At 43.0% G+C, this 26,715-nt stretch overlaps 1 protein-coding gene across 11 annotated transcripts in view; it reads left to right on the top strand.

The window, feature by feature from the left end:
* Nucleotides 1-977: 977 nt before the first annotated feature.
* PTGER3 (prostaglandin E receptor 3) overlaps nucleotides 978-26,715 on the top strand; it is a 250,471-nt gene continuing 224,733 nt past the window's right edge. For 5 of the 11 annotated variants that reach the window (XM_043460976.1, XM_043460977.1, XM_043460980.1 and 2 more), the window contains exon 1: nucleotides 984-2,395. In XM_043460976.1, coding sequence (XP_043316911.1) covers nucleotides 1,502-2,395 — 894 coding nt within the window. In that variant the 5' untranslated portion in view covers nucleotides 984-1,501. Of the gene's footprint in view, nucleotides 2,396-3,243; nucleotides 4,417-9,044; nucleotides 10,528-26,715 lie in introns of those variants that run through there. The other 6 variants (XM_043460975.1, XM_043460973.1, XM_043460972.1 and 3 more) reach the window with 4 other exon arrangements.

Below are 26,715 nucleotides of genomic sequence, written 5' to 3' on the forward strand. Positions count from 1 at the left end.
GAAAAACTAGACTCTCACTAGGTTTGAGAACTGCTGGTCTTATCACCTGTTGAGAGTGGTTATGGTATCTATGTAAAGAACACTGTGCTTCAGATAAGAAGTTGGAGACTGGAGAATTGCTGAAGGGCTTGGGCACATCCTTTAACTTCAGGAGCCTCAGTTACCTCACCTTAAAAGGGGAGTAATAATACTTGGAGGATGTCTGAGAAAAACTAGGGAAATGGTTGTGAAACACATAAAATATTGGCTTAATAAAAGATGTTACTGAGTGATTATGCCCATTTTCACTAAATGTGAAGACCTTCATAACATCTAAATGCAGCTTCTAGTCCTAATTGCGTAAGAATGGTCCAGGGTGGAGAAAGATGGTTGCAGGCTTTGTAAGAGTTTGCCTTGTTTCTCTGGCCCACCTCCCCTCACTCCTACAGGCTAGCAGCCTTTGATTTCAATAATTCAGATGTGCTGAGACAGTGAAAGAGTGAGTGGCAGCCACCTGCCTCTAGCCCCTTTTGCCCTAGCTAAATTTTAAAAATATTTTAAATTTATATATATATATATATATATATTTAAAGTTAAGGAAGGAGAAGAATTTAGGCTGGTGATGGAAGGGGTTGGTAGTTGGGATTTCTTTATTTTTGAATCCGACAGTCTGATTTTATTTTGTCTTCCGGTACCTATTCCCTTAAATCTTATGGCACTATTGGTTTTACAGTTTCAGTGCTCCCCTGGGGACAGAGCAACCTGGCCTGCTTAAGATCATGCGAGAGTCCCAAAGTAGAAAGGGAAAAATGTTCACGCTCATCTACGCATCAGGAGTGTGGTTTGCCTAGATTACTCAGGGTCAGGTAGGTAAGATACAACTTCTCAGGGTCACAAAAGAGCGCCGGGAGGAAGATCCGGTCCTTGCGCGAGTCTGTGGATGGAGAAGGAGGAAGGCGGACACCTTGGCAACTTGCCTGAGGTGGGGTAGCCGAGGGAGACCTTTTAGCCCCAGCCTCTCACCGCCTCTTCTCTGGCAGAGAACCGGAGGCGGCGCGGGGCAGCCTGGCTGGGCGGCCGGTCGCGGCAGGAGCTGGAGCATTTCGAGAGGAGTCCTCTGGCAGTGGAAGGATGTTCGGAGCCCAGGCGGCCAAAGCAGTGATCAAGCCGCAGCGAGAGAGAGAGAGGGAGGGAGGCTCTCGGCTGCTTCTGCATCCTCCTCCCACTGCACTTTGGCCCACGCCCACGGGCGCCCCGCCCGCCTCGGGCTTATAGCAGGCGCCGGGCACCTCCGGACGCCTGGGAGCCGACGGCGCGGCTGCCTGCTTGGCCTGGGAGCCCCGGCGCCGCCGCCTTAGTGGCGAAGTGAGGCGGCGCCTGCGCCCCACATCATGGAGGGCAGCCTAGCCGCGACCCCAGCCCCAGCCCCGGTCGCCACCGACAGCCGCCGCCTCCCGCGCCGGGTCGGCCGGCTCCCGTCGCTGTTCTCAAGGTGCCGTCCCTGCCTCACCTCCAAGGCAATATGAAGGCGACCCGGGACCACGCGAGCGCCCCTTTCTGTACGCGCTTCAACCACTCCGACCCGGGCATCTGGGCGGCCGAGCGCGCCGTTGAGGCGCGGAGCAACCTCACGCTGTCCCCGGAGGCCAGCGAGGACTGCGGCTCGGTGTCCGTAGCCTTTTCGATGACCATGATGATCACCGGGTTCGTGGGCAACGCGCTGGCCATAACGCTCGTGTCGAAGAGCTACAGGCGCCGGGAGAGCAAGCGCAAGAAGTCGTTCCTGCTGTGCATCGGCTGGCTGGCGCTCACCGACATGGTCGGGCAGCTGCTCACCAGCCCGGTGGTCATCGTCCTCTACCTGTCCCACCAGCACTGGGAGCAGCTCGACCCATCGGGGAGGTTGTGCACCTTCTTCGGCCTGACCATGACCGTCTTTGGGCTCTCCTCGCTCTTCATTGCCAGCGCCATGGCCGTCGAGCGGGCGCTGGCCACCCGGGCGCCGCACTGGTACTCAAGCCACATGAAGGCCAGCGTCACCCGCGCCGTGCTGCTGGGCGTGTGGCTGGCCGTGCTCGCCTTCGCCCTGTTGCCGGTGCTGGGCGTAGGTCAGTATACCATCCAGTGGCCTGGGACTTGGTGCTTCATTAGCACCCGGCCTGAGGGCAACGGGACTAACTCCCGGCAAAACTGGGGCAACGTTTTCTTCGCTTCTGCCTTTGCCATCCTGGGGCTCTCGGCGCTGGTGGTCACCTTCGCCTGCAACCTGGCCACCATTAAGGCCCTGGTGTCCCGCTGCAGGGCCAAGGCCACTGCGTCTCAGTCCAGCGCCCAGTGGGGCCGAATCACGACAGAGACGGCCATCCAGCTCATGGGGATCATGTGCGTGCTGTCGGTCTGCTGGTCGCCGTTGCTGGTAGGTAGTTCCAGGGCCTGGGGAGTTCGGGGTGGGCGCGTGCGCGCCGGCGGGCAGGGGAGACTTTGGGAAGTGCCAACACCTGCAGGGGCGTGTCAGCAAGAGGAGAACTCTGGAGAGGGCTCCACCTGCGCTTCTTGGTCTCGGCTTCAGAACATAGCTCCTCATTTACTTGCTGAGCACCTTCCAAGTGCTAGGCATCGCATCAGGCTCTGGCTGTGCACGCCTGGAGACCCCAGGGGTGCTCACATTCCAATCGGAAAGAGTAAGAGGATACCCAGGTGTTAGTTCACTGCTGGTGCAGAAACTGGTTTCTCCCGGGAGCACTAGGAGCAGAATAGAATGGCGATGACAACTCCAGCCCGGTACTCTGGGTTTTCTCCTTATTTCAAATACCTCTCGCACGTTGAGTCGATTTGCACTCTGCAGAGGTACTTTCCCGGCGCCCCCCGCACCCGCCACCCCGCGGACAGGCACCGCCTCTGAGCCAGTGCGCGCCCTCCCGCAGCAGCCGCGCCTCGCCTTGCTAGCAGGCAGACGCGAGGCAGGAGGGTCGGTCGAGAGGCGTCTCGCCCTCGGCCAGCCTCCGTCCTTTGAAATTGCGCTGCGTCCTCTAGGAAGTGCTAGAACCCACAGTCATCCCGTGGGCCCCGAGGCCTACTAACTCCCTCGGACCAGCCTTGGCTTGTCCTTGTGGTCACTGCGCGGGGCTGATGGTAAGGCCCTTCCTGGGATAGGAAGTAGAGGTTTCTGCACTTAGCAGCTCCTCACAGGGCCCACAGCCCGGGAGCAAGTGACGTTTCCACATGCTCCTTGTCTAACACCTGTTCTTACATCTTACTTTCCAGGTTTTCTTCTGCCGTCCTTTTAGCTCGACATTTGGTGTGAGTGCTGTTTACTAATCCCTGATGAATGGTTGCCTTTCTAGGCCCCCAGCAACCTAGCTCAGTAAATATTCCTGCAAGAGCGACCTGGTCACTGTGACAGGGTTACAACAGATGACACATCGGACCTAGAAACTTATTAGACAGTTGTGAAAAACTCCTGAAATCCACAATTTTCAGAAACCACCCACATAGAGGGTTTTTTACTTTTTTTTTTCTTGTTCTAGTTTTTATCTGTATTTTGCACTTGCGGAATCTTAGTTCCCCCACCCAGGGATCCAACCGGTGTCCCCTGCATTGGGAGCTTGGAATCTTCATGGCAGGAACATGGAAGTCCGGAGCTTTTCTTTTTTTTAATTGTGATGGAATAAACATAACGTGAAATTTCCCATTAGTTTTAAGTGTGCAATTAAGTTATATGAAGTACATTAACATTGTCGTACACCATGTACAATTTTAAAATCCTTGTACTTTTTAACAGAACCGTAGTTCCTCTTCTCCTCTCACCCCACGCCGCCCCCACCAGTCCTGCGTTTGACAACACCCATATTCCAGAATACTCTTGTTTAATTGTGTTGTATATTTAGAGAAGGAGTCTTGGCTTGGAATGGATCATAGGTTGTGACAAGGAGAGTTATGCTGGGACCGCAGAGTCCACAGATCGCTGTAAGGTCTCAGTTCTGCATTCCAGAAGCTAGAAGTCAGGCTGATGTCATCACCGTGGCTTATCAAAGCCAGCACCAATTTTAGACATATTTACTTCTACTGTGTGTAGGTAGTCAAATAGAAGAAAAAAAAGAATTCTAAATAATAAGCACTTTACTACAATTGATAGTTAATGTAGCTTTAAAGGCAAACAGAATATTTGAATTTTTCACTATAGTCATTTGAGTCCCATGTATTTGAGTTTGTTCTGTCACACTCTATATGTATGCTTTATATATCCAAGGAAAAAGGTAAATCATATGAATAAAATGCTTACTCATACAGTTAACCAGACTTATACTTGTTGCTTTTTTTTTAAGTAGAAGAGAAAATAAGCAGTGTGTTTTTTATTTCAAAACTGTGCTTCTAATATGATGGGCACAGTGGCCTTATGAAGACTTTAGATCAGTTCTGAAAACTGAAACCTGGGATGATCAAACTCACTCTTAAGAAACCCTGTATTTGGAATTCATCTTATTTAATTTCAATTAATATTTGCATATAAACTTTATTGGTTTGCAGCATTTTATCAAAGTTTATTGGGTCAGTTCTCATAAAAACATTAAGCAAATTCAACATGTGATCATATCAAAGAGAAGAAATTCATGGTTTTCAAAATAGGTATTTTTTGAACTAAAGTAATTATTCTATCTTCTGTTTTGTGCACCACTGAAGTTAAATCTCCAAATGTCTTCAGAAAGATCTGCAGTACAAAGTTGGAATTATTTCAAAGGAAAGAAAGTGGCAAAACTGCTCTCTTAATAGGTTAGGGAATTATAAGAAAGAAAACACTAGAATTTAGTGAACTGAATTCTTAGTGTATTAATGCTGAAGTGAGAGGGGTTTTTTTAATATGTTTTCCCTAATTATAAAATATAGATTCCCTGTTAGCTTTAAAAAAAAAAATTGGGCACAGGGTCCTAATCTAATTATCCAAAATTCTTACTTAAAAGGACTCTGAGTGTATCTTATCTTAGAGGACTAATGTGATGACAATAATGTTCAGTTGTCACTGCTGAAAAACTTAGCAGAGAATAGATACCATAATAAGAAAACATCCCAACTGAATTAGCTGCAAATTCCTGCTGTGTAAATAGGAGCCGTTTCTGGGTTTATCTGGTTTAAATAGAGGCTTATCTATGGTGCATACAAAAGCTTTTAAACTTTTTTTCCCCAGAAGCTATACAATAGAAAATCTGAAATTAAGTGTGAATACAGTGGGAAGTGATGTCACCATTGATAGATGACTTACACTTCTTCATCAATATAAGGCATCAAATTCTGTTGAAATCAGTTAACTGACTCAGCAATGCAATCTGTTTGACTTATCATCATTAGATTTTTTATGAACTACCATCACCAAATAGTCCAGTTGTTTGACATGATAGCCAGGTTTCCAGAAGCAAGAATAACCCGAGGCTGTTGTTCAGAGGAAGCCATCAGGACAGTTTGCCCTTTTGTACACCTGGCACGCCTCAAACAGGTACAACAGCTACAATACCAACACTGTAAGTGGCTAATACTGTAGCCATCTTAAAAATAGTAGACGAAAAGCTATCTACACTGTGAAAAGAGAGAATGAGGAACAGAGTTTCTCATCCACGACTCAGGAACTGTATAAAAGCAGCCTTAGGAACTTTGCCTTTAACCTTGAACCAGCAAATTCTGTGCTCAATAGCCATAGATGTGAGCAGAGATGTTTTGACTCAAGGAGATATTTTGCAACATAGATGTAGTGTTTTTTAAGTTTTAGGAATCACTGACATTTTTTGACATAGAAAATTTGCCTTAAATGTACTACATGTGAAAAATAGATGCAATAGGTTATTTTACAGAAGTAATGGTGTTTTATAGTGTTATAAAAAGTATTATTAAATTGCTAATATTTTCTCTGCCTATAAATTTGTGCCATATTCTGGATGTTAATTCAGGGAAAATGATTAAGCATATGAATTGACATTATAGGAAAAATCTTCTATAATTTGTTTTTATAATAATTTAGATTATTCAGAATTCTTAGGTTTTGTTTGTTTGTTTGTTTGTTTAGTTTACTACAATTAATTTTAAGCATTCTGGAGGGATATTAAGTAGACATTAGAAACTTGTCAAAGCATTATAATCTGTTCAGAGAAGTAGGATTCCCACATTTGTAAGTGAAACAATTAGAGAATAATACAAGAATAGATGTAATTAACAATGCCTTTGGCTCTGGGAAGAAATCCCTCTGAATTTGCCAGAGTAGGCTTCCAGAAAGAGTTGGGCTGGCATAGCTTGACCTCAGAGCTGAGAGTGTGTATGTCCGGGAACCCAGCTCATGAGAGTACAGAGGGTGGACGCTGGAACCACAGGAAGAATGGTTTGAAAAAGTTCTGTGGATGGATTGAGGATAAACGCAGGATGAGGACTGTGTTCTTTGGCCTGTAGACTCTAAAACCTCTATTTTGGGTTTTTGAATAGGGGAATTAATTTTTAAAAGATTGGCAGAGTGTGTGGATAGATTTGGGCTGGAAAATGGGAAAGTGAGATCAGAAACAACTTGCTTCTGCAGGTCTGTTAGGGCCTAAGGGTAGAGACCATGGAAAGAGATAAATCAGAGAAAAAAAGGTAATGCTGATAGAAATGGTCAGTTTAAGCAGTGATTGATGTGTTTGAATTGTGGTTTTGGAGAAGACTCTTGAGAGCCCTTGGACTGCAAGGAGATTAAACCAGTCAATCTTAAAGGAAATCAACCCTGAATATTCATTGGAAAGACTGATGCTGAAGCTCCAATACTTTGGCCATTTGATCCAAAGAGCTGACTCACTGGAAAAAATCCTGATACTGGGAAAGACTGAAGGCAAAAGAAGAAGGGGGCAGCAGAGGAAGAGATGGTTAGGTAGCATCACCGACTCAACTGGACATGAATCTGAGCAAACTTCAAGAGATAGTGAAGGACAGGGGAGCCTGGTGTGCCACAGCCCATGGGGTCTCAAAGAGTTGAACACAACTTAACAATTGAATAGCAACAGTAAAGAGTGATTAACTCAACAAACATTTCTTCCTCATCAACTATGTCCTACTCTTTGTGGTAAGTATTTTCACATGCATTACCTCATTTAACTGCATGCTGTGAAACTGCCACTATGTTCCACTTCATTCAGATGAAGAACTGAAGTGTAAAGAATATTAGAACCAGATTTCTAATTCAAGATATTTGACTCTGAGTTTATTTTTAATCTTTTTCCTGTTGTAGTGATTTGTTTGTTTGACTTAAAGTAGAGCTAATAGATATCTAAGCTCTTTTTCCAAGTGTTATTCTGTTTCTCTTATTTGGGAGAATCATGGTTTGATGACCCAGAATGAGAAATTTGAGAAGGAGACTGCTTGGTCAATTGTACTTTTGTAAGAATGGGGTTTTCCAGTAGTCATGTATGGATGGATGTGAGAGCTGCAGCAGTGCCAAAGAATTGATGCTTTTGAACTGTGGTGTTGGAGAAGACTCTTGAGAGTCCCTTGGACTGCAAGGAGATCCAACCAGTCCATCCTAAAGGAGATCAGTCCTGAATATTCATTGGAAGGACTGAGGCTGAAGCTGAAACTCCAATACTTTGGCCACCTGATGAGAACTGACTCATTGGAAAAGACCCTGACGCTGGGAAAGATTGAAGGCAGGAGAAGGGGACGACAGAGGATGAGATGTGTGGCATCACCGACTCGATGGACATGAGTTTGAGCTACCTTCAGGAGTTGGTGAAGGACAGAGAAGCCTGGCGTGCTGCAGCCCATGGAGTCACAAAGAATTGGACACGATTGAGTGACTGAACTGAACTGAAGAGTGGGGGCTTCTGAGTGACTTGGGCTTTTGGACACCATACGTAAGGAGATAGCAGATTATCTAAGTGATATATCCAGAAGCAAATATAACTTGAAGCTTAGTGAGATAAATAAGGGCTTAAAATGTAGGTTTTTGAATCTTGAGTTTATTAGAGAGAGCCAAGAATTAAACAAATTCTTAAGCCATCTTATTTGAAGACATTCAGATGGTCTAGAGTTGTAGCATATGTGTGACTCATTGGCCTTTCTCCTTTGAAAAAGCTGTAAAGGTCAATAACTCAATTATGAAAGTTTCCATAGGATCATTTTTCTGGGAATTACACTCAGAATATGCACTACAGGCATTTGTAACAGAGGATGATCAATGATTTGTCTGGGGAGCTGAGAGGTGGTAGTGAGAGGTACTGGGTGTCATGTTCAATTTTCAGTCCTTGCCTTGCAGAGCTAGAAAGCAGGGAGAGAAGTTCTCCTTCAAACTCCTCACATATGGTAGCACTTTTATAGTCCACCAGTGTTCTACATGCATCTCTTTCACACTTGGCAACTCTTGGAATCTACAACTGTAGCATGCCATATTCTGAATCCCTCTTTTCCCTCAATTCCTTATCATAGAAGTAAGGAAGTGGTTTATATTTCAATTCCTGCCTTGCTTCTTTAGAATTATTAGATGGCCTCTTAAGTCCTTCTTTTCCCTAGAAAAATTCTAATTTTCAGAGATCAATGAGGGTAACCCAAGAAGGGACCTTATATTTCTTGGGGTTCCTCTTATATCTTGTCTCCTGAGTGTACGTCAGCATTTTATGGCAAACATAGTAATTCATTCTTACACAGACATGACAATTGGACAGTGTGTGACTTTTTTAAATGAGAGGGATGCACACACGTGCATGTGTGCACACATATACACACACATGGAAATAACACTATGGAGTAGTGACTCTGCTCCCTTTATTCGGAACACTTTTGTCTCCATTTTCCACTTTACACCTCACCCCTCAGCCATTCAGGACAGCTGCCGAGCAGTCACTGTCTTGGATTGGCTAAGGTCCCAAGTTAGCAGTGACTTTGTTAGAGGAACCTCCCTTGAGCCTCATTAGGCTTGGCTGGGTGCTCCAGCTCTTTGGTCCCACTTCGCTTACCTTGCAGATCCGGTGTCTTGATCTGAGTCACACTTTACTGAACACTCTGGTTAATTGACCTCCTGAGGGCAGATGTAGTAACTACCTGGTAAACTGTTCTTTTCCTAGGAACTATCATGATGACCAGCCACACACGGTATGTCCAGTACAAGCCTATTGAGTGAATATCTGAGCACAGAAATCAGAAGACAGGTTCTTGTCCCAGTGACATAAGACAATCCATTGTGTGACCTTAAACAGCTTGCTTGGTATCTTTGTGAACACTTTTCTTTTTCTCCTGTAAAATAGGAATAAAAACACCAACTCAACTTATTTCACAGGATTGTAATAAAAAGTGAAATAAATGTATGTGAAAATAATTGAGACTATTTCTTCCATATTAAGAATACTACTGTGATGTTTTATAAATGACAGTGTTGACTTCTTGTCTTCAGATAGACCTTTCTCCCAGGAAACTGGAGAAAAGAGAGACGTAATGTTTCACAACTTGATTAGTTATAATTAACTGGTAGGGAAATGTGGTGGAGAATGTAACTTTTCAGAAAAACTAATTAAGAAAAAGGTCAAATAAATATTGTAAGATAAATATTTGTAAATATTTGCTAGGTATTGTAATTCATCCCTCCTCCCTGCCCCCGTCACCATCACCATTCTCTCAGTTCTTGGATGCTTTCCCCCTCACAACTGCCAGTTAACTCTCTAAACCTAAAACATGCTGGATCCCACCTCCCCTTCCCTTGAACTTGGAGGAGTACCGACCACCTCATGCTCTGAAGACCTCTGTATAGAATATGTCGCTTGTCTTTCCAGTCAGGGACTCCATGTGCTCAGACCTGTCCTCATGTAATGAGTCAAATTAATTGTGCATTTAGTTGCTGTCCTAGGTCAAATCATTCTGCAGACCTCTTAAGGCTAGGGCCTGTGCCTTGGTTGTCCTCATCTTTTCACAGGTGATCCAGAGTGTTGGGGCTGCACAGATTCTCCACCACTGACTCACAGTCCAGAACTGTGTTTACATGAGCCTTAAATCAGACCAAAACATGAGAAACACACAGTTGTAAACTGCCTCACAGTTAGTCTAGGTCCTGACAAGGCATTAATATTATTTGTAGTCTGCAAATAACACAAAGTGTAATTTTCCCATCCAGTAGCCCTCCTAGAATTCTCTTGGGCATCATTTATAAGGAGAACATTTCAGTGTCTGGTCTGGTCACCTATTCAAAATCAGTATTTTGTTTTACTGGTGCTGATTTTTATGATAGGTGTTTGAGGACTATAAATCTAAAAATGAAAGATGGTGGCAGAGATAGAAGAGGAGGCTTGATTTTTCTCACTTTAATTCTGTTGGGAAGAAATTAGGTACTAATTTAGGTAAGAGTCATATCACATAGTGAAGTGAAAGTCACTGTCGTGTCCAGCTCTTTGCGACCCCATGGACGATACAGTCCATAGAATTCTCCCGGCCAGAATACTGGAGTGGGTAGCCTTTCACTTCTCCAGGGGATCTTCTCAACCCAGGGATCAAAGCCAGGTCTCATGCAATTGCAGGCAGATTCTTTACCAGCTGAGCCACAAGGGAACCCCAAGAGTCATATCATATAAGTACAGGATAAATTTTACACCAAACAAGATTTTTACAAATCTTAGTAATACAAACACAGAAGACCAAGTTGGAGCTGGAAGTATATTTATTTTAAGCAATTTTTTGAGTTTTTTAAAAAACATATATATATGTGTGTGTGTGTATATTATATATATATATATATATTTATATAAATATATATATATTTGACTCTGCCGGGTCCTAATTGTGGCATGTGGGATCTAGTTCCCTGAACAGGGATGGAACCTGGCCCCCCTGGATAGGGAGCACAGAGTCTTAGCCACAGGGTCACCAGGGAAGTTTCCTATTTTAAGCAATTATTGATCTAATAAAAATCAGATGTAATTTTAAGAACACACTTTTCACTAATCCTTTATTTCCTCTAAGTAGATTTGATCTTTTTGTTTCTCTTTCTGAGTATTCACTGTGTCATTTTCTGTGCTTGAGAATATGCTGCTGTTGGTGTGACTCATGAGCATTTGGAGAAAGAAGTATGCTGTTAGTGCTGAAAATACTGAAAGAGAGATCCTAAAAGATACGGTGTGTTTTGAAGAATTCACCAGTCCAATAAAGTGGAGCTTTCTTTGTGGTCTTGATATACGAAATTTCCCTGATAACGTTCTACCACTTTGGGTCAAGTAGAGCACACACATCCGCATTTCCCTTATTAATCCAGTGCCTTGGCAGTCAAAGGCACAAACAGCAGTCAGCGATCAAGTGACCTCTGCCTCTGTTTCATAAGAAAAACAAGAGAAAGCTATTGAAGAGCAGGTGGAGGCTAGAGACAGCAAAAGGCACTGGAAGGCAAGAGCCCGCGGTTCTCATCTTGGCTTTTCTACCAAGAGATAAAAGTCATCCTATCTTTCTGGTTTTCCCTTTCCTCGTGAGTAAAATAAAAACAATTATCACTCTAACCTTCTTTCTGGTTCTGACTTCCTGTGGCTCAAAATAGATAAAATCATCCCTTTTGGGCATACCATATTAGGTATGTGGAGGGAAATACCCAAAAACGTCTTTAAGAAGAATCATAGAAATGTATGCAAATGAACAGAATAGATCATGCATCCTGTTATATAATTATTCTGTAAATATATATTGAGTGCTTGCTTCGTGTCTGCCTCTCTGGTGACGCAGTGATGACTAGGGTAAGGGTGAAGCTATTGAGCAGTTACCAGGCTCTAAGGGGCAGTCTTCATGTCATGTTCCATGTGAAGGACAGTCCTCGTGGAGCCGGGTGCCACCTGTGCTGTACTTGGTAGCCCTGAGCGGAAGCCAGACAGACATGCTAGCTTCTTCCATGAAACTTTCAATCTACTGAGGTAGACCCGCAAAGAAGAAAAACCGTTCATCCAGTAAACAAATGTAACCAGTCTGGTGGGTTGTCGCCCTGGTTGCTTTCACCGCCACGTGGTGCAGATGCTGCAGGTTGATCTCATCTGGGCTGAAGGGCGGTGCTGGTCCGCTGCCACCATGAGGCTCATGGACCAGGTCCCTGCCCAGGCTGCAGTGGGTCTGTGCTTGGGCGCCATCGTTAGGAGTCACATTAATTCACACCCTCTAACTTCAGCCATGAAGCTCAGCAGCAATTTTCTGAAGCACAGCCACTGTACTAGAATGAAAGGCCCCAGAGAGCGGCTGGCCTCTGGCCACATACTGCCTGGAACCTCCTTCTGGGGTCCTTGGGCTCTGGGTTGGACTCAGATGACTTTCTCACAAGTTTGTCTTTCTCTTCCAGTAAATTTTCTTTGAAGACACTCCATGTCTTTTCCCTCTACTGAATGCAGCCAAAGTTGCCGTCTGCTAAGTTTCTTGGCTTCAGATATTGGGAGAGGAGGTTAGATTTCTCTGCCTTTTTTTTTTTCCCAGAAAATATGATAAATATGATGGTCTACTTCTCCCCAGGTAACCAGCAATTTATACCAGGGGTGTGGTATGGATTTCCTTTGTTGTACCATACAACTTTCCGCTATGAAAAACAACTCAGTCAACATTTACCAAAGTGAGTGTTTCATATTTCTGTAATACCTGCTCCAATGTGACTTGCTCTGCCCACCTGAACAGGGAAGAGCAGGGCAGCTTCTGGCATCCCCCAACATACATCATGAAAACAGTGCATGTGTGTATGAAGTTGCTTCAGCTGTGTCTAACTCTTTGCGACTCTATGGACTATAGTCCTCTAGGCTCTACTGTCCATGAAATTTTCTAGGTAAGAATACTGGAGTAGGTTGCCATTTCCTTCTCCAGGGGATCTTCCCAAACCAGGGATTGAACCCGTGTCTCTTATGTCACCTGCATTGGCAGGCAGGTTCTTTACCACTGGGCCACCTGGGATGCCCACATTAAAACAATGGACGTGTATAAAGGCAAGAAAAAGGTGCTTTGGCAAAATGTCAAGAAGGGCCTTCTTTTGATGCATTGGTGAATGTGGGGGTGGTTACATTGGATGTCCCTAAGAAAATGTCATTTATGGTGAATCTTGGAAGTCAGTACGTTAAGAAAGAAAGAGCAACTTGTGAAACTATCAGTATAGGAAAGAGCGGGAAGCATTTGAGGAACTTAAAGAGAGCCAGAGGGATACATTAACATAAATAAAAGGAACAGTAGCTTTAAGGTAAAGCTAGGAAGGGAGACATGGTCTGCAGGGGCAGACCATGCAGAACCTTGTCATTTTTGTTTGGGAGTTTATAGATTTTTATCTTAAGTATCTTGGAAAACAACTAGCTTTGAGTGAGGGAGTGATTTGATCTGCTTTGTGTATTAAGGTTACTTAGGTTGCCTTATGAATTAGGAAAGGTATCAGAGCCCTTGAGTACTGAGATCAGATGGAGATGTAGAGACATTAATTAAAAAAAAATTTTTTTCCCATAAATATTGCTTTAAAAGGAGAGAAATAGCTTGGCACAGAATTGACAGTGGGAGTGGAAGTCTGTGGAGAAGCACAGAGGGAAAAATTGAGCCAGGTGTGCTGGGAATGGTAAGCAAATCTGTTTTTGTTGAAGTATGTTTGAGAATGTCAAGAAATATTATGAGTCAAGTAAGGACTGAGGAGTGAGGAAGGAAGGAGTGTACTGGTAGATTGCCTTGAAGATTAGAAATAAGAATTTGCATTTCATCTTGGGCAAGTTGTATTGCTTGTCTGTATTTCTGTTCCATATTTGTAAAAGAAGAGGGTTGACCTTATAAAATCTCTTGATTTATAAAGGGTCCTAGTAAAATAACTCATCTAATGTTTGGTCTACTTCTAGAATATTCTTGGTGAAATTTTCTGTTTTGTTTGAATACCTTTACTTATTGGAAATTTGTTGCTTTTTAAGGGGCACAAAGAATTTTCTTAGAGGTTCTTTCTCTCTCTCTCTTTCTGTCCCTTCCCGCCTCCTTCCCTTTCTTTCTTCCTTTATCTTTTAGGGTCAAACATAGTACTAATAATATATGTAAAACACTTAAACACCATATCACACTTAATAAGCACTTAATAACTGGGCTTCCCCAGTAGCTTAGCAGTAAAAGAATCTGCCTGTAATGTAGGAACTGCAGGACACTCAGGTTCGTTCCCTGGGTGGGGAAGATCCCCTGGAGGAGGGCATGGCAAACCACCCCAGAATGCTTGCCTGGAGAATGCCATGGACAGAGAAGCCTGGCAGGCTACAGTCCATAGGGTTGCACAGAGTCAGACACTACTGAAGCAACAAAGCATGCATGTACACACGCATGTGGGTTGAATTGAAGTGTTGCTAATTCTAGTTCTTGGTTTATGTGGAACAATACTAAATTTAGTTAGAGATAGCTTTTATTTTTAATGGAGAAGGAAATGTTAAGCCACTCCAGTATCCTTGCCTGGAAAATCCCATGGACAGAGGAGCCTGGCGGGCTATAATAGTCCATGGGGTCACAAAGAGTCAGATACAGCTGAGCAACTTCACTTTCACTTCCGCTTCACTTTATTTTTAAAGTTATATGACACTATGCTTCTCAATTAAATATCAAGGAGTTCTACTAAATCTGTGTAAACAAACAGTGAAATAACATGAAATTATCTTGACAACATCAGGAACAGGAGCCATGATGTATTAATTCATTTAAGTGACACTTAGGATCAGCTGTGTGTAAGATACTGTACTACAACCTGATAGAGCAATGGCATGGTCCTTGTCTTTAAGGAATACTGAATGATTTCCTGGAGAAACTTGAGGTTGTGACTCAAAGAAGCAATGTTGTTTTTCTTTTTTAGTTATGAATATAGGGAAAAAAGTTGGGACCATTCAGAATTTATTTACCTATTCACGTGTTCAGTGATTGTTTACTGAGTACCTACGTGTCAGACACAGTTCTAGGTGCTGGAAGTATAGCAATGAAATAAGCAGACTAGCTTCCTGCTCTCAGCAAACATGCATTCTAGGGGAAGGAGAAAGTCAATAAATTAGATGAGAAGTCAGATTGTGGTAAATACTGTTAAGAAAATAAAGCAATGTGATATGAAAGAGGAAGCCTGGGAAACTTTTGTAGATGGAGACATCAGAGAAAGGTGCCTCTTAAATGAGAGGTAATATTTAAGCTGATATCTGAGGGAAAGGAAAGAACTAGGTATGAATGATCTCCAGGAAGAATATTCTAGGTCGAGGAAACAGCAAAGGCCCTCACTTGGTAAGCTCAAGGGGTAGAAAGAAGTCCTGTGTGGCTGAAGTGAGATGGGTGTGGAGAGAGTAAGAGTCTGTGAACTGAGGTAGAGACGGTGTTGTGGGACAGATTGTGTGAGGCCCTGCAGAGAAGTTTTGATATGATTTTAAGAAAACACTGGTAGATTTGAAGCAAGGGGAGTGACATTATTGGATTTATGTCTTTAAAAGATTCCTGTCGAAGCTGTGTGAAGACCAGGTTGCAGAAGGGCCAGAGTGGGAGTAGGGAGACCAAGTAGAAGGTATTGAAACTGTCCTGATGGGGAGCAATGACCACTGAGGGTGGAGTGGAGACATGAATATATTCACACAGACTGCTTTGGAGATAGACTTTACAAGACCTTCTGTGATTTCTCTAATCCTTATCCTGTGACTCTGACAGGAAATAAGGCCCCATCTTCCTCTCTGGGCCTCTGGTAAGGAAATGGCTATCTGTCTACAAATGACTTCCCATCTGGATCCTTAAGGTGGAAGTGACTACTCCGAGCTAGTAATGGGCAGATTTAGAATTAAGTTCTATCTAGTGGGGGCTATTTTTTTGTTCTGAGATGTGAGTTGGAGTAGTCAGAGAAAAAGGGAAATAAGCAAAGTTTGCTTGTGAAATAGTAGGAGGTTACAAGACTCCTCATCCCTGAAGAAGATCCAGACCAAACTAAAGCAAGCTAGTTTAAAGGAGAAAAAAAAGGAGAAGGGAGGTGGATTTCTTGGTTCATATAAATTGCTGGTGGTGCCAAGAGCGGAGGTGACCCTGTGGAAAACAAAGCCAGGACTCTCTGTATCTTTCACTTTGACTTCTTGCCTGGGTCAGAATCTCTAATTCAGGCTCTGTTTCTAAGGAACTAACCTTGGACATACTTGCAGCTCGCTGGCCAGGTTCCATGTACTTTTTCCCAAAGCTTTTGGTTAATAGGTTTATATTTACAGTCTGCATGAGGGGGTTTAATTGTGCTACTTAAAATAATTTTGAAATTAACTTTATTTCTGGTTGTCCTGGGTCTCTGTAGTTGCACGGGCTTTCCTCTAGCTGTGGCGAGCAGGGCCTACTCTCTAGTTGCGGTGCGCAGGCTCCTCATTGTGATGGCTTCTCCTGTTGGAGAACACAGGCTTGAGGCACATGGGCTCAGAAGTTGCAGCTCCCGGGCTCTGGAGCTCAGACTTAATCGTTGTGGCGCACAGGCTCAGCCACGTCATGTGGGATCTTCTCTTCTCTGATCAGGCATTGAACCCAAGTCTCCACGTTGGCAGGTGGTCTCTCCACCACTGAGCCACTGGGGAAGCCTTAATTTTGCTTTTATAGCAATACAGTATTTCAGTGACTATGAAGCACTGTTTCAACAAATATTTTCCTCCTTTCCTCCCTCCCTCCTTTTTCTTTGTTATCTATTTATTTATTTAGTAAATACAAGAAACAGTTATATGTGACATAAAGTTTCAGGACCCCACTTCATCTTCAAAGACATTGTGAGTTTTGTTATTAAGGATTTAGACCTAGAGAATTGTCCAGAAGTGAGATGGGTATAGCTTGAGGTTTCTGGTGGAACAGAGGTAGTTATATAAGTTTCTGAAAGCTCACAAATAAGCCATCAACAGCACAGAGAGGCAACAAGAAAAGGAAAAAAGAATTTTTTTCTTGATTTTTCCATAAAGGATGAATTGCAGTCTGGGTTTGATGCTAATCTGGCAACTTTCTGTATAAACCATTGGATGTACTAATGACCAACATTCTGGGTGGCATATTTTTGAATTCATTTAATGGTAATAATTTCCTCAAGTATAGATTAAGGATTTGCCTGGATCCACAAAGTAAATTTCTTAACTTCTTCAATTTTGTTCTATAAAAAATATTAGGGGGTGTCTTGATTTTTTTCCCTCTTACATCTATTTCTAATTAAATCATGCTGTAGGTCAATTTCAGGGAGCATGAGAATACCCTCTGACTTCAGAGCTCTAGTCTTCTCCCTCAACTTGATATTTGGTCGCCAACAATAGAGTCTAACACTAAACACAAAGGGCATATGTGAAAAAGGATACTGGGGGCTCACAGTGTGCATAGAAAGCTGGCAGCTATGGAAGATAGGCAGGACACAGGCTGTTCTAGATGCTGAGCATCAGGCCAAGATCCTACTGCAAAACAGTTTCTGTTGCTCTTTGTGTCCTGGGGGCAAACCTGACTGCTTTAGCTTGGGTGTTTTGCCTCCTGGCCAAATAAAGAGGTTACTAGAAGAGGGATCAGGCAACTGCAGCAACTTGTTTTTGAGGTAGGACCTGATAATGAGAGGTAAGTTCCCACCTAGAATATATAGAAAAAGTTTTTCAAAATTGGGGTATTAATAACAAAAGATGGGGGTTCGTTGTTACCATCTAATCACCCTTAGAAATATTATGACAGTAATGTTGTATCTTTCAAGTCCTGTGTGTGTGTGTTCATGTCACTTATTGAGGAGATGGAATGGCAATGAGACTGATGGAGAGGAAGCTGAAAAGATCCACAAAACAAAAGGACATACTTATTGAATGCCTACTACATGCCAGCACTTGAGAATTACTTTATTACCTAATTTAATAGGCACAAGTTTATCAGTTTGGTATTTTTTTATCCCCATCTTTCAGTTGTACAGACTATACTTTAAACAGAAAACTTTCCCCAGTCCTACCCATAGAAATTAGTAGAAGCTAGATCTTTTATGCTGTAATAATCTCTTTTACATTCATTGTCTCTTCTTATTACCTACTGGTGGCTCAGATGGTAAAAAATCTGCCTGCAATGGAACAGACCTGTATTCAGTCCCTGGGTCAGAAAGATCTGGAGAAGGAAATGGCTATCCACTCCAATAGTCTTGCCTGGAAAATTCCATGGACAGAGGAGCCTGGCAGGCTGCAGTCCATGGGGTCGCAAAGAGTCAGACACCACATGACTGAACGACTAACACACAAAATATTTTTAGGTTACTTCATTGAAAATGTCACACACAAAAAGAACAGATTGATTGAGAATGGTCAATGATCATGGAAACTGTCTGGGTCACATAATTATAGTGATTAAAGGTTTCCTGCAATATCTTTATTGATTCATTAATTGATTACCCTTCTTAAGAGCTTGGGTTTCTAGAGAACATACTGTGAAAATCCCTGTAGAAGTGACAAGAATTTTGATTGTTCTATAGCAAACTATTAAAGGATTCCATTCAACACAGCGCCTACAATTTAGGAGGTTTTTTTTCGGTAGAGGGGCAGCATCAATTTCATCCGGTTCCTTCTGTCTCTTCAGGTTTAGAAAACTCACATACATTGGTAAAGTTTTACTAGGCAAACATTTTTCAGCTAGTACAATTCACAAATATTATTCCTTTTACTAAACTATTTATAAAACAAATAAAACTGTTTATTGAGTTCTCTTGGCTTAGCGGGAAAGTGTTTGACTATAGTCAAAATTAGAAAATTTGTTTTGACAGTTTTAAAACTTCTAGCATGATGAAATGCAATTGGGATTCTGCAAACCTGCTGTAATCTGTTTTTTTTCCCCCCTTATAATTATAGAGAAGAAAGAGAGCCCTACTGAACTTCAGTGTGTTCACAGTGACCCTATAATATGGAATTCAGGCATTTTTCCATCTAGCACTCTCTCACCCAGATTAAAAGACTTCAGATTCCTTAGTTTAATCCTAAAAATCTTGGATTTTGGCCACATTTACCATGCATTTTCCATTCCTCCCCCAGCATCCCTACCTTTAGTTGTAGAAATCAATCTGTAGTTCCTAGAATAACTCACAGAATTACACACTTAGAAGTGTGACCTCCATACTGCAAACCTCTCCAGAAACTTCTGCTATTTTAGGGGAGAGTGAAAGTGAAAGTCACTCAGTCATGTTCGATTCGTTGTGACCCCTTGGACTATATACAATCCATGGAATTCTCCAGGCCAGAATACTGGAGTGGGTAGCCTTTCCTTTCTCCAGGGGATCTTCCCAACCCAGGTCTCCCACATTGGTGAGGGGATTTTTTACCAGCTGAGCCACAAGGAAAGCCCCTATTCTAGGGGAGGTATGTGCTAAGTTGCTTCAGTCACATCAGACTCTTTTTGACCTCATGGTCTGTAGCCTGCCAGGCTCCTCTGTCCATGGGATTCTCCAGGCCAGAATACTGGAGTGGGTAGCCTTTCCCTTTTCCAGGGGATCTTCCCCACCCAGGGATGGAACCCTTGTCTCATGTCTCCTGCACTGACAGGCGGTTTTTATTTTTGTTTCTCCATCACATCCTAGATTTATTACAACTGTCCTGCAGCCAAGAGGAGAGAACTATTACATCGACACTTCAATTCTATGGATACATCTTAAATAGAGGGAGAATTCAACCAAGAATACAGGGTAAACTATTCCCAAGCTCCAGGAAGCAGTCATGTGACTGAGCTGCATATTTTACAGACAAATGAGGCAGTAGCTCTTCACATCAGTTTTCTGACAGTTTTTATACAATATGTTTCTGTGGCACAGGAGAGAAATAATCAGAGCTCACAATGTAATTTTTACACCGTTGTCACAGTGTGTGACCTTTTGTTTTCATAAAGATACATTGTAATAAACTTCTTGCCCTTGAGTTTATAGTTTGTAATAATCTATGACTAATACTCTGCATTCAAATGGGAATATCTTTCCTTTTCTCCTTTGCTTTTCGCTTTTCTTCTCACAGCTATTTGTAAGGCCGCCTCAGACAACCATTTTGCCTTTTTGCATTTCTTTTCCATGGGGATGGTCTTGATCCCTGTCTGCTGTACAATGTCACGAACCTCCGTCCATAGTTCATCAGGCTCTCTGTCCATCAGATCTAGTCCCTTAAATCTACTTCTCACTTCCACTGTATAGTCATAAGGGATCTGATTTAGGTCATACCTGAATGGTCTAGTGGTTTTCCCTACTTTCTTCAGTTTAAGTCTGAATTTGGCAATAAGGAGTTCATGATCTGAGCCACAGTCAGCTCCTGGTCTTGTTTTTGCTGACTGTATAGAGCTTCTCCATCTTTGGCTGAAAAGAGTATAATCAATCTGATTTCGGTGTTGACCATCTGGTGATGTCCATGTGTAGAGTCTTCTCTTGTGTCATTGGAAGAGGGTGTTTGCTATGACCAGTGCGTTCTCTTGGCAAAACTCTGTTAGCCTTTGCCCTGCTTCATTCCGTACCAAGGCCAAATTTCCCTGTTACTCCAGGTGTTTCTTGACTTCCTACTTTTGCATTCTAGTCCTCTATAATGAAAAGGACATCTTTTTTGGGTGTTAGTTCTAAAAGGTCTTGTAGGTTTTCATAGAACCGTTCAACTTCAGCTTCTTCAGCATTACTGGTCAGAGAATAGACTTGGATTACTGTGATATTGAATGGTTTGCCTTGGAAATGAACAGAGATCATTCTGTCGTTTTTGAGACTGCATCCAAGTACTGCATTTCGGACTCTTTTGTTGGCCATGATGGCTACTCCATTTCTTCTAAGGGCTTCCTGCCTACAGTAGTAGATATAATGGTCATCTGAGTTAAATTCACCCATTCCAGTCCATTTTAGTTCGCTGATTCCTAGAATGCCGACATTCACTCTTGGCATCTCCTGTTTGACCACTTCCAATTTGCTTAATTTATGGACCTAACATTCCAGGTTCCTATGCAATATTGCTCTTTACAGCATCGCACCTTGCTTCTATCACCAGTCACATCCATAACTGGGTATTGTTTTTGCCTTGGCTCCATCCCTTCATTCTTTCTGGAGTTATTTCTCCATTGATTTCCATTAGCATATTGGGCACCTACCAACCTGGGGAGTTCTTCTTTCAGTATCCTATCATTTTGCCTTCTCATACTGTTCATGGGGTTCTCAAGGCAAGAATACTGAAGTGGTTTGCCATTCTATTCTCCAGTGGACCACATTCTGTCAGACCTCTCCATCATGACCCGACCGTCTTGGGTGGCCCCACACGGCATGGCTTAGTTTCATTGAGTTAGACAGGACTGTGGTCCTGTGATCAGATTGGCTAGTTTTCTGTGATTATGGTTTTAGTGTGTCTGCCCTCTGATGCCCTCTGGCAACACCTACCGTCTTATTTGGGTTTCTCTTACCTCGGACGTGGGGTATCTCTTCACGGCTACTCCAGCAAAGCACAGCCGCTGCTCCTTACCTTGGTGCAGGGGTATCTTCTCACTGCAGCCCCTCCTGACCTTGAACGTGGAGTAGTTCCTCTCAGCCCTCCTGCACCAGGAGAGATAAGAAAGCCTTCCTCAGTGATCAGTGCAAAGAAATAGAGGAAAACAACAGAATGGGAAAGAGTAGAGATCTCTTCAAGAAAATTAGAGATACCAAGGGAACATTTCAGGCAAAGATGGGTTCGATAAAGGGTAGAAATGGTATGGACCTAACAGAAGCAGAAGATATTAAGAAGAGGTGGCAAGAATACACAGAAGAACTGTACAAAAAAGATCTTCACGACTCAGATAATCACAATGGTGTGATCACTGACCTAGAGCCAGACATCCTGGAATGTGAAGTCAAGTGGGCCTTGGAAAGCATCACTATGAACAAAGCTAGTGGATGTGATGGAATTCCAGTTGAGCTCTTTCAAATCCTGAAAGATGATGCTGTGAAAGTGCTGCACTCATGTGCCAGCAAATTTGGAGAACGCAGCAGTGGCCACAGGACTGGAAAAGGTCAGTTTTCATTCCAATCCCAAAGAAAGGCAATCCCAAAGACTGCTCAAACTACTGCACAATTGCACTCATCTCTCACGCTAGTAAAGTCATGCTCAAAATTCTCCAAGCCAGGCTTCAGCAATACGTGAACCGAGAACTTCCAGATATTCAAGCTGGTTTTAGACAAGGCAGAGGAACCAGAGATCAAATTGCCAACATCCGCTGGATCATTGAAAAAGCAAGAGAGTTCCAGAAAAACATCTATTCTGCTTTATTGACTATGCCAAAGCCTTTGACTGTGTGGATCACAATAAACTGTGGAAAATTCTGAAAGAGATGGGATACCAGACCACCTGACCTGCCTCTTGAGAAACCTGTATGCAGATCAGGAAGCAACAGTTAGAACTGGACATATGGAACAACAGATTGGTTCCAAATAGGAAAAGGAGTACGTCAAGGCTGTATATTGTCACCCTGCTTATTTAACTTATATGCAGAGTACATCATGAGAAATGCTGGGCTGGAAGAAGCACAAGTTGGAATCAAGATTGCTGGGAGAAATATCAATAACCTCAGATATGCAGATGACACCACCCTTATGGCAGAAAGTGAAGAGGAACTAAAAAGCCTCTTGATGAAAGTGAAAGAGGAGAGTGAAAAAGTTGACTTAAAGCTTAACATTCAGAAAACTAAGATCATGGCATCTGGTCTCATCACCTCATGGGAAGTAGATGGGGAGACAGTGGAAACAGTGTCAGACTTTATTTTATTGGGCTCCAAAATCACTGCAGATGGTGATTGCAGCCATGAAATTAAAAGACACTTACTCCTTGGAAGGAAAGTTATGACCAACCTAGACAGCATATTAAAAAGCAGAGACATTACTTTGCCAACAAAGGTCTGTCAGTCAAAGCTATGGTTTTTGCAGTGGTCATGTATGGATGTGAGAGTTGGACTGGGAAGAAAGCTGAGCACCGAAAAGTTGATGCTTTTGAACTGTGGTGTTGGAGAAGACTGTTGAGAGTCCCTTGGACAGCAAGGAGATCCAACCAGTCCATCCTAAAGGAGATCAGTCCTGGATATTCATTGGAAGGACTGATGCTGAAGCTGAAACTCCAGTACTCTGGTCACCTCATGCGAAGAGTTGACTCATTGGAAAAGACCCTGATGCTGGGAGGGATTGGGGGCAGGAGGAGAAGGGGACGACAGAGGATGAGATGGCTGGATGGCATCACCGGCTCGATGGGCGTGAGTTTGAGTCAACTCCGGGAGGTGGTGATGGACTGGAAGGCCTGGGGTGCTGCAATTCATGGGGTCGCAAAGAGTCGGACACGACTGAGCGACCGAACTGAACTGAACTGAACTGATGACTAATACACTAAAATTGCCTTTTTAATGTGGTCGTCCGCCTGAGAGAATGGTCAGATCAGCTCCCGGACAGTCAGCACTGTGTTCCTCTCCATCTGCATATGGCAAAGTGACCCCACGAGGAGCCAGACAGCAGGGTGACCGTGGAGATCCGGAGCCCTCCTGATTCCCCGGGCGCCGTGGGGGCCTGGGCGGGTGGGGGTGGGAGGGCGATGGCTTGGCGTGGTCTGGCAGGCACTGCGGGGCTTCCCCTCCAAGGCTGGGAAGTCTGGGGTTTCAATACCACCGCGGAGAAAACAGGAAGATCAAGCGAGTGGACCAACGCGAGAAACCCCTGGTGAATTCTGAAGCTGACAGGATGTAACTGTAAACAGCACCAGCCTCCCTTAGCGGTGTCTGTGACTGTCACCGGGGAGCAGACGGCGACGCTCACCGCGATGGTTCTGTCGCGGCATCCGCGGAGTCTCAGACCTCAGCCGCCTTACGGTCGGGTGGGCGCGAGCCGCTCACGGCGCCGCTGCACACACTTGACCGTCACTCCCTCGCTGGACGCCAGGGTGGCCGGTGGGAGACATGGAGACCCGGCTCTCGGCGAAAGGAGGAATACCGAAGTGGGCTGCCAGGCCCTTCTCCTAGGGATCGAATCCTTGTCTCTCATGTCTCCTGCACTGACAGGCGGGTTTTTCACCACTGTGCCTCCCGGGAAGCCCGTTTTAGAAGACAGAGCTTCTCTAATCCTGGAGACGGATTTAAATGCCCTGCTTCTATACTCCGTAGGCACGCACATGCCCTTTTCATTTAATTCTGTACAGTTATATTTACAGTTGTCGTAATATCTATTATGACAATAGGATGATTGCCCACAGCAGACAAATGCTTACTTTACAATAGGCACTGAGCGAAGCATTTCGCAGACATAATCTCATTTTCTTCTGTCAACAACTCTACAAGGGGATACTGTTATCTCTTTTTTCAGATGAGGAAATTGGTTTTGAGATGTTAAGTAACTTTACCAGGGCCACAAAGTTAATGAAAAGCGGAGCTGACCCTCAAATCCAGATTTGTCTAGCTTTATAGCCTATGTAATGAACCGCTAAATTAAATGGCCTCCCTCTTGTTAATATCCACTTATTTGTCTGATTCACTGTAAACTGCTAAAGAGCAGAGACCTTACCATATTTGTCTATAAATCTTCGTGGCCCATAGCAGCCTCTCAATGAATGATTGTGGAATGAGTGAATGAAGAAATGAAGTTGTAGTAAACTGAAGGGGACATGAGATTTAGAATCAGAAAATTGATTTAGAATCAGAAAATCATAAGTTTAGCCCTAAGTTTTACATATATTACATGGTTTATAATCTTCACATGAATTTTTCAAGGCAGGAGACATTTATCTTTTTATTTTTTTTCTTTGCTGGGTAAGCAGCTTGCTTTAAGACCCACAGTTGGTGAATGGTATTGAGCAAATCAAGCCCAAATGTTTTTTTATTCCAAAACCACAAAGGAGCTTTGGAATGCAGCTTGAGTCTAATGAATGATGGTACTAATTTAAACAGTAAAACTGTGAGCATTATATTTAAAAAAAAAAAATGAAAAAACATTACGCCTTTCCCCTTATTTGTTAGCTTTTATTGTTTCTACATTGTTGTTAGTAATAAAAATTCTTATAAAGACTGAAAACTGTAAGAATGGGAGACACAGCATTGTTTTTGTAAAACAAGAGAGAAATTAATTAGAAGCAGTGGGTAGAAGCAGTGGAAAACAGCTGCTCTAATGCCTGGTATCCAAAGAAGAGAAAAACAAAAAGGATGTTTCGGAAGGTGCCCTGCGGATAACAATTAAATGGTGAGGGATTTTAGCAACAATAGGGAAACAGTAAAACTAACAAAACAATGCTTCAAAAGATGCCCAAAAGTTTCAGTATATCAGTGTTGCCCTCAGTTGTTATTAGAGATGGTATAACATGGTATTATTTCTATTCTTCAGAATAAAGAACATAATTACAAATCTAGGGGTGGGACAGCCTTCAGAGTTGATTAATCCAGAAGCGCAGCACTGTAATCAAGAAAGCTTGCCCCTTCTTATACAGTCTACGGTTTTGGCCTCATCCTGTCTATGGCTTGTTCCCCTTGGGTAGTAGGCTGGTTGCTAGTACATGCTTCTTTGTTCATTTCTTGCAGGACAAAGAAGCTTTGTTTTTCTATGGCTCTCTCCTAAAAATGAAGAAACTTTTCCTGGGATGTCCCTGGGGAGCTTCCTCTTAGGACTTATTGCCTAGTATGGGGTCATATCATCATCCTTGATCCAGACATTTCCAGCAGCTAGGGATGGGTCAGCCCTGAAGCACTTAGGCTCCAATGAAAATAGGTTTTCTGATGAGAAGGGGAGATGGGAGAATGGAGAAAGGCAAAAATGGACACTGTGGTGACGATATTTCTGCCATTTAATTGAGAGAATACAGGTGGAAGCCCATCAAAATGTATAAGGCACTGGACCTGCACTGTCCAATATGGTAGCACTAGCCATGTGGTTATTAGACACTTGAAATGTGATCACTCCAAACTGAGATACAATGAAAATAGAAAGCAGAATCTTTTCATTAGAGTATTTTGAAAAATAAAACTTATTTACAGTATAAATATCACATGATACTTGATGGTGTTCATCTGCCATCTGTACAGTACCTGAAAGGAAAGAGTGATTGTGAAGATGTATTACAAAGCTGCTACATAAACCTTAATGAATTATGGGGTTAAAAAGGGACTTGTGCCTCTACTGGATATGGCAAGTTACCAATCTGTTGTGTTATAGCCACATTCTTCTGCACTGGAATTTATGTACTAGTTAGGATGTGACAGTGAAGGGCTCTTTTATGCTTCATTGTATTGTTCTTAACATCAAAATAATAATAGTACCCAAAACAATAACAGCCAATACTTACATAGTACTTATTATAAGTCAGATTACAATACTGTCTACCTCTATGTCTGTTAACTCAACGACCTGGAAGGTGAGTGGGTTGCAAAATCAATGTCTTCAGTTCTGCTACTTTGAAACCCAACAGGAGAGTCAGTCACCAGCAATATTTGGTTACCACTTTTCCCTTCACAATAGCCGAGCAGTAAAAGTGCAAGTTAAACCCAGTTAACACAGTTCTCTTTTAAAACGTTGAGGCATTGGCAGCTGAACTTCTTGTCATAAAGAGGAAATCATAGAAAGTTCTCCTTAATATCAAGGAAAAAACGATGCTGCTGTATGATGCTTTACTCCCCTCAAGTTGTGGATATGGCATTGACTGTTACTTAGCCCCTATTTATAGTCAACAGAACAAGACTGTAAAGAAAGCTGGCAAATTTGCAGAGGGAGTGTTTTGTGTTGGGAAAAAGAAAATAATATAGCGTCAGGAAGTTCCTTTGCTAACATAACTAGAAACCTAACATTGGCAGGGAATTTTGCAAGTAAATTAAACTGTT

The sequence above is a fragment of the Cervus canadensis genome, chromosome 2 (genome assembly GCF_019320065.1).
Source record: "Cervus canadensis isolate Bull #8, Minnesota chromosome 2, ASM1932006v1, whole genome shotgun sequence".
Lineage (NCBI taxonomy): Eukaryota > Metazoa > Chordata > Mammalia > Artiodactyla > Cervidae > Cervus > Cervus canadensis.